At 34.3% G+C, this 7,737-nt stretch overlaps 2 protein-coding genes across 5 annotated transcripts in view; one reads left to right on the forward strand and one right to left on the reverse strand.

Annotated features, from left to right (window-relative positions):
• The window catches only part of LOC100184998 (paraspeckle component 1), a 21,895-nt gene extending 18,820 nt beyond the window's left edge, over window positions 1–3,075 (forward strand). Inside the window, exons 18-23 of one of the 3 annotated variants that reach the window (XM_018812209.2) lie at window positions 579–710; window positions 913–1,003; window positions 1,260–1,412; window positions 1,598–1,780; window positions 1,966–2,114; window positions 2,653–3,075. In XM_018812209.2, coding sequence (XP_018667754.1) covers window positions 579–710; window positions 913–1,003; window positions 1,260–1,412; window positions 1,598–1,780; window positions 1,966–2,103 — 697 coding nt within the window. In that variant the 3' untranslated portion in view covers window positions 2,104–2,114; window positions 2,653–3,075. Of the gene's footprint in view, window positions 1–283; window positions 303–578; window positions 711–912; window positions 1,004–1,259; window positions 1,413–1,597; window positions 1,781–1,965; window positions 2,115–2,652 lie in introns of those variants that run through there. The other 2 variants (XR_003395985.1, XM_018812210.2) reach the window with 2 other exon arrangements.
• Window positions 3,064–4,529, reverse strand: LOC100177160 (coiled-coil domain-containing protein 58-like). Of its 2 annotated transcripts, none has more exons than XM_002129018.4 (4): window positions 4,359–4,529; window positions 4,096–4,221; window positions 3,697–3,843; window positions 3,064–3,290 (listed from the first exon to the last, which is right to left on the reverse strand). In XM_002129018.4, exons 1-4 carry the CDS (start codon window positions 4,410–4,412, stop codon window positions 3,180–3,182), a joined length of 438 nt encoding a protein of 145 aa, XP_002129054.1. In that variant the 5' UTR covers window positions 4,413–4,529; the 3' UTR covers window positions 3,064–3,179. The 2 variants fall into 2 exon arrangements, with proteins under 2 accessions (XP_002129054.1, XP_002129081.1); XM_002129045.4 differs by lacking the exon at window positions 4,359–4,529 and adding an exon at window positions 4,278–4,355.
• Between the last annotated feature and the right edge of the window lie 3,208 nt (window positions 4,530–7,737).

Consider the following 7,737-nt stretch of genomic DNA (forward strand, 5'->3'; position numbering starts at 1 on the left):
CTATTATTAGTACGTGTTTTGGTGCCGCGCGTGTTAACGCATTCCTTGTATTTGCTTCTTTTCTCGTGTGCTGCAGTTTACTGTTTAGTGTTTCAGTTCTACTCCTCGTGCAGCAGTTAGTTATGTAGTTCACCGTTTAGTGCTTCAGTTTTACTCCTATTATGTTATGCTGTCTAAATGTGTCTTTAAGTTTATATTATTGTGTGTTTAATGATGATGGATTCTATTTGAATAAGATGCTAGTTGAATAAGGTTGCTAATTAAATAAAGATTCGTTTTTAAGGTGAAATATATTTTAAAAGCTTGTTTTATTCGCTTGTTGTTTTACATGTGCCAGTTACACCTTTAAATTTGTAAGTATATTTTACCTGTACCCACAAGTTCACGTGTTTAAATATTGCAGCTACTTCTTATGATCTATCCACAAAATTACCTAACCTTTATATAACAGTAGTTGAAGATTAATGCTTTTTAAACTATCCTAGCAATTTCAAAATTGAAACGTTGCATAAATCGAATAAAAAAAAAACTTTTTGTATAAATTATATTTCAGAAGGGCCCATATAACTTTTACGTAGTTCATTTTTTTCAGGGTCAATAGTTGAAATGTTGCCCCAGCTAAATATAGAAGACTTGAACGTCCGTAAAAGACAGCATTCTTTTACTGGAAAGGAACAATACCTTGTCACGGACTTCTTACCGTTTCTTAAGTAAGATTATTCGTTGTGTTTTTAGATATAGCAATTAAAAATTATTATTAAAAAAATCCATAAAAAACTTTTATTGTTATTAGATTCTCATAAAAATTCCACGAAAAGCTTTTGTTTTATCAAAAATTACAAGAATGTAAGAAGTTTTCCAAAAATAAAAACCTACTATAGTTTAAACTTCTATAAATTCCACCACTTTTAGATCCCATGTTCCGCGAGACAGTTTTTGTGTCGTTGCATTGACCTGGCACGACCTTTACCCAAGTGAAGATCTTAATTTTGTTCTTGGACAGGTGAGTGATTCATCTGTTGGAGTAATAAGCCAACTATGGCCCAAATCTCAGAGCCCATTGTATGCTACATTATAGAACCACACAAATGTAGGTTCTAGAACAGAAATTAATCACCCACAAAGTAACATACATGGTAACCTGTAGGCTGGCACGAGGTGTATGAAACAGAACACCCATGTTATAACGACTGTCATTTTTCAGCCATGCGAGAATAAATACGTTACATTCATTCTGTCATTCACAACATATCTTATAGGCTAGCTTCTACCACTACTCGTGTGTTGCAAGTTTTGGTCGTTTTGACCCAACATATGTACGTGGGTTTAAGGGTAGAAATGAAGGAATTGATGTGAAAGACATGGAAGATATATCTGTAGTTGACGCAGCTTTACTGTGGAAACTGATTAAGGTAATTTTTGCACTGTAAAAAACATTTCGAAACTTTGTAGCCTTTTAAATCAGTTTGTAACACTGTTTAAGTGTGTTATTTTGTTACTGAGACTGAAGAGACAGAATGTTTAGTTTTTTGTGTTTCTCGAAAAATATATTAGTTGCCAAAACCCCAAAAAACGTTTTGAATGTCTTTCAAATTAGGTTGTAACGCATGAAACATGCCATGTGTTTGGTCTTGCACATTGTGGAACATTCTCTTGCTTAATGAACAATAGTTGTTCTTCTGAAGAAGCGTTATCCCAGCCTTTAACATTATGTCCAATATGTATGAGAAAGATACAACGTGCTTGTTCTAAATGGGGCCAGGACAAGTTCCCTTTTCAGGTATTGTTTGAAAAAAATTAAATGTCTGAAAATTTAAAGCATTTAAAAAAAAACTACTGTACTTTCAAATACTGTAAATACTAAAAAAATGTTATTTGTTTGGAAAAAAAAAATATAAAAATTTAATGTATTTTAAAATTTTAAGTATTTTTTAGGTGTATGGAAAATGTTTTTATCACTTGTAGGTTAAAACACACCTAGCGTCGTTGGCACAATATCTACGAACAGTAATGCTACCTCTGATGGGTTCTAATGATGAAATGACAAATACTAGGGTGCATAATACACTGCAGTGGATTGACAGAGTTTTAAACTTTATATGAAAAAAAGTCTCTTAAAGGGCCTAAACACACCCCAAATGTACTTCGCTTTAATCGATAGAGTGTGTTTTTCTAATTCCAACGACACCTTACTTGTTTTAATCGGTTCTGTATAACCAAAGATATTCCAGCTCAAACACCGTGAAATTCAAAAAACTGATTTGAAAGTTGCGTGGCGAAAAAAATTGAGAAGTGTACTACCCACGTGACAAACACGTAACAAAATTGTTGAAGCGTGGCCGCTCTCATTCAGAAAGGCGAGAGGCAGTGTTTTTAACGAAAAACGAGAGAACAAAAAAAACGCAAAAAAGCACAAAAAAACGCAGGTTTCGCTTTTACGAATGAATCAGTCACGTGACTAGTACGTTCCTACGTCACAATCACGGAGCTCGTAGTAAAAAAAAGATAGCGCTAGAGATCACTGTTTGAGGACGAATATCTCCGCCTATACTGGACCAATTTTGATAAGCAAAGTATTTTTGGAATCAATAAAACGGTCGCTTTATGAATTTACCATAAAAATAAAAGTGACGTGGGGTGTGTTTAGGCCCTTTAAATTATATGAAAACAACAGTTCTTGTTTTTATTAAATGCCAAAAAACTTATTTATTGTTATTCGTTCAAGATAAATTAGTTCTTGCATATTACATGTACTACTTATACAATAAGTTAAACCTATGCAAATGTTAAATTGTTTATTTTAAACTTTTGTATTTAAAATGCCACTGTGATGTAGAAATTATTTTGGGCAGTACTGTTAAGACAACTTTATTTTTCAAAGTTACATTTAAAACTCTAAAGGTGGCTGTACACCGTATCCGGCATTTGAATTCGCTTGCGAAGAACCCATTACCGACGAATTCCAGATCCTGTGTACAACCACCTTAAGTTTCTAGGCCTTACATTATGCATGCATAGTAGTATGATATGACTATGATACTTTGTGTTTAGAAATACACCAACTCTCAAAGTAAACTTTATTTTTGCTTTCACTATCACAATTTGGAGAACTGATTCATAGCCTAAACAGCAACTTGACAGAATTAGTGGCATCAGTATATATTCAGTTTATATTTCTGTCACGATGCATTAGTAGGAGTGTAATAATTCCTACAGCGTTCGTAAAATGCCTTTTTCGCCCTTTCTTGGACAATGTTTTCGATGGTTAATTCTTGTTGGAACAACCTCAGCTGTGAGAAAGATTTATTGGTTATTGGTATACCTTATACTCACTGTCCAGTTATAACATGGGTGTCTTCTAATACAGCAGACACACATGGTGTATTCATACACCTTATACTCACTGTCCAGTTATAACATGGGTGTCTTCTTATACAGCAGACACACCTGGTGTATTTATACACCTACCTAAAATGCATACACCTAACATGGGTGTCTTCCTATACAGATAACTTGGACATTTTCACACAGACGACTTGGTGGTTTGTTTTTAGGTAGGTTCATCTTATACACCAGATAAACACACCTTCTCCCTGTTTTACACCAAACACACTCGAGTTATAACATGGCTATTCCCCTATACCAGACACGCATGTAAAACATAACATGGCCACTTTCACAGACAGACTAACTTACAGTGGTTTGTTCTCGGCCAAGCTGTTTTCGAACTTTATAATCTTCAGGGTCTTTGTCTCGCTGGTCCTTGAGCACTTTTGTCTTGGCAGCTTGGATCTCAATACACTGGTTGATTGCCTGGTTTCGCAAGCTGTGTGTGGCTAGCACCTAAAGTTAAAATTGAATGTGAATGAGTGTATCTTACTTATCATTACATGACTTTTTAACACAGGTGTTTTGTTTCATACACCTAGTGGCCACTTGTATACTATAGCTGACAATTTAAAAGTTTCTAGTCATGGGACACACAGCATCTACACTTGTCATAACGTCGTGGCTAGTAGCAGGTGTGCTGTGTGCTAACTGCAGGAGTTTTAGTAGTTTTGGAGTCACTAGTAATAGTATTTTGTATGGACATACCATGTCAAAAAGGGATTTGCATTTTTCTGTCACGTTTACATTTGCAGCGAATGAGGTAGTTGGAATAGTGGTGTTTAATTCGTAGATAATTCGGTCGTCGGTGGTACGATTTTCTTTCAGTTTTTCCTATAACAGAAAACGTTTATAAAATTGAATTATATACTAAATAAAACAAAAAGCACCATAATTTTTCACGTCCAAATAGGTATTTTAGCATGCACTATAGTATTTTTAGCTTTGAAAGTAAATGTTGGTTAGTTTACCATAAATTGGCTAAAATCTTGGCACAGCGAGACGTTTCCCAAGGGCGCAGCCATTTTGAATTCTAATCTAAGTGCTGTACAGTGTTACCAGTTTTATGTCAGCTTAGAACTTTTACAGTTTCAGTATTGCCAATGTTATCACGGAAAAAATGTAAAAGTCCGACTCGTAAATGTGCTTTAATTGGATTGATAAAATGGGCACATTTATATTTTTGGCATATTTAAAAGCTGGCACGTTGGGAAATGGGACTACAGTAGCTTTTTTTATATACATCCGTTGCACCATATGTTCAATTCCCACGTTAGTTTGCTACGTCTGAAAGTTACATACTTAAATAATTAGTGATTATTTCTGAAGTTAAAAACCACAGCACTGCATAAATTCGGTAAGTTCATACAATATTAATAAGCATTTACTTTATTACGATTTAGTGTTGTTGTTTTTAAATTATTTATTAAAAGTTGTCGTAATTTTGCTGACCCGGACATAAATATATATTAAAGTTTAAACTATTACATAATCATCCCGTATGTAGGTTACGTAATCAGAATGACGTCACAACAGATTTTATTGGCAGGTCAGTTTACAACCATGAAACTGTCGAGTCATTTAATGGTCATGCTTGCTGTTTTAAGACGCTGCCTTGTCATGGGCGCTCAGCATTCGACTAAACTCGTATCAAGAGAAGCTGCAACTGTAGGACGAGCAGAGGTAATGATATTTATATTTTAAATTTAATAATGTTTTACTTTTATAACTTTCATTATTTCCATAGCAATGTATCTGCTTGTTTTTGTTGATGACCTATTGACCTTGCTTGTTTTTGTTGATGACCTTGCTTGTTTTTGTTAATGACCTTGCTTGTTTTTGGTGATGATCTTGACAATTCAGTTAATATTTTGCATAATAATATATTTCTGCATATAATTTAAAGGGAGATTTTGAAAGTTAAATAACTTTTATTATTGCTATGTTAATATGTAGGCCTGCTTTAGTAATATAATTATGTGTGTTGTTGACAATTTAGATGCTAGTTTTGCATATTAACCCGTTCTGTGCATACAGTTTAGCATAATCTATGTTTTAAAGGTATTGATTTAATGCATAATGGTAGCTGTTAAAAGAAGCACTATAAACATAAGTTCTAATAATAACTTATGTTTGTCTTTTTGGTTACGGTAGCGAAGATTTAGAAATATTTTATACGAAAAGATAAAACAGGCTTACAGTTGAAAACATATTAACAAAAAAATTGCATGAAAATACAGAAGTAGTAAAGTGTACTGGTGCACTGGACTTTATGATATCTGTTTTAATCTGAATATCTTCTGTTTTAGCCATTAAAGTGGACCATGGATAAGAACGTTAAGCATCATGTGAATAAGAATCAAATCTTCGAACCTTTTCCTGATGATACACAGATGGCTATGTTTGGTAAGATATTGAAAATATATTTGTTATTAGACTAAACTATAAAGGAATGTAACTTATTTATCCTTGCATGACGGGACAACAATAGTCATTATAACACCGATGTTCTGTTTCATACACCTCCATTATGATGTGTTGATGTTATTATATCTTATTGGTTTATAAAGTGTGGCGACCATAGCAGTGTTTATCAAAGGCTGAAACTTGTGTAGAAAATTATCCTTTAAAATAAATGGAAATTACTTTTTTTATATTTGTTTCCATTCTGTTATATTAATGGTATTTTAAATGAATGTTACCCCTTCAAAAGTAATAGACTGATAGTAGGCATCATAATACTAATAAGTTTATATTTTTTGCATAATGCTATTTATATTATAGATATTTAGTAAAATGAGGTTTAAAGTTTGTGTTATTCCTTCATTTAAAAGGTGGTTTGCTCATAGTAGGCATTGCCATACTGATCAATTTAACAAAATTTCTGCACATTCCTATATTTTATGTTACGGATGTTTAGTCAAAATATTGTTAATGTTTCATTATGTTTAAGGTATGGGTTGTTTCTGGGGAGTTGAAAGAACGTTCTGGAAGCTGAAAGGAGTTTATTCTACACAAGTTGGGTAGGTGGTTTAATGTTTTTATTTATATAGTAGGGTGGGGAAATATGGGACATATTCGGTTATGGGACATCTTTTCGTTCTATTTTCTTGTCACATTTGGTGGTAAACAAAGAACATTCAAAGAATTATAAAACTGTATCCTCATGGCTTCCATAGACCGTTGTTAACTGTTAAAAACACGATCGGGATCTTTAAATATTATGTGCTAAAGATGTCCCATCTTCCCTCACCCTACTATGTATAGAGATAACATCGGCATCTCATCTCAGTTTAACTGGACAGGCATGACTGATATAAACTTGTTTGTATTCTATGATTGGGCAACGGCAGTCGTTATAACACCGGTGTTCTGATTCATACACCTTGCCTACTTACAAGTAAACATTATTTACAACCAATAAGTTAGATTTGTTTCGCTGAATATCATATAACCTGCGGTGACAGGATGGGCAGGCATGTATGAATTTAACTTATTTATCCTCGCATGGTGGGGCAACGGCAGTCGTTATAATACGGGTGTTCTATTTCATACACCTCGTGCCTGCTTACTAGTTAAGTTACCACATATGTATCTTATTTATCCTCGCACTGCCGTGCAACGACAGTCGTTATAATACGGGTGTTCTGTTTCATACACCTCATGCACCTCCGCCTGCTTGCATATGTATCTTATTTATCCTCGCATCGCCGTGCAACGACAGTCGTTATAACACGGGTGTTCTATTTCATACACCTCGTGCCTGCTTACTAGTTACCACGTATGTATCTTATTTATCCTCGCATGGCGGGGCAACGACAGTCGTTGTAACATAGGTGTTCTGATTCATACACCTCCGCCTGCTTGCTTACACTGCTGCAAGAAAACATTACAACTAATATGTTAGATTTGTCATTTGTTTAACAGTATAGTGTGTCTAACTATCCCTGGATTACCTGCTTTTAAAAATTGGACTATAATATATTGTATAGTGCAGTGGTTCTTAAACTGAGGGGCTCTTCCCTCTAGGGGGGGGGGGGGAAACAATAAAGAAGTGTTATATTAAGATGATTTAACAAAAAGGGGGTGCAAGTTTTGTTGGGATCTTTATTGGGGGGGGAAGTGCTTCAAAAAGTTTAAGAACCCCTGGTACAATGTGTGTGAAATAATCATATAATTCTCGCATACAGATACACAGATATATCTCATGTCTGCTTACAGTGCTACAAGTTAATATTACAACTAATGTGTTAGATTTGTTTGACAGTGTAGTGTCCAACTATCCCTGTCTCCCTGCATTTTAGAATAATCTTATAATCCTTACATACAGATACAGTGCTGGAATTACAA

This window comes from Ciona intestinalis, chromosome 6 (genome assembly GCF_000224145.3).
Source record: "Ciona intestinalis chromosome 6, KH, whole genome shotgun sequence".
In the NCBI taxonomy this organism is placed as follows: domain Eukaryota; kingdom Metazoa; phylum Chordata; class Ascidiacea; order Phlebobranchia; family Cionidae; genus Ciona; species Ciona intestinalis.

What these genes read in the sequence shown, in the direction of transcription:
- LOC100177160 (XM_002129018.4), bottom strand. Translation starts at nt 4,412, where the DNA reads ATGGCTGCGCCCTTGGGAAACGTCTCGCTGTGCCAAGATTTTAGCCAA. An exon ending in GCAAATCCCTTTTTGACATG is followed by an intron (nt 3,844 to 4,095) that starts GTATGTCCATAC and finishes TTTTAACTTTAG; the next exon opens with GTGCTAGCCACACACAGCTT. An exon ending in TTGGCCGAGAACAAACCACT is followed by an intron (nt 3,291 to 3,696) that starts GTAAGTTAGTCT and finishes TCTTTCTCACAG; the next exon opens with CTGAGGTTGTTCCAACAAGA.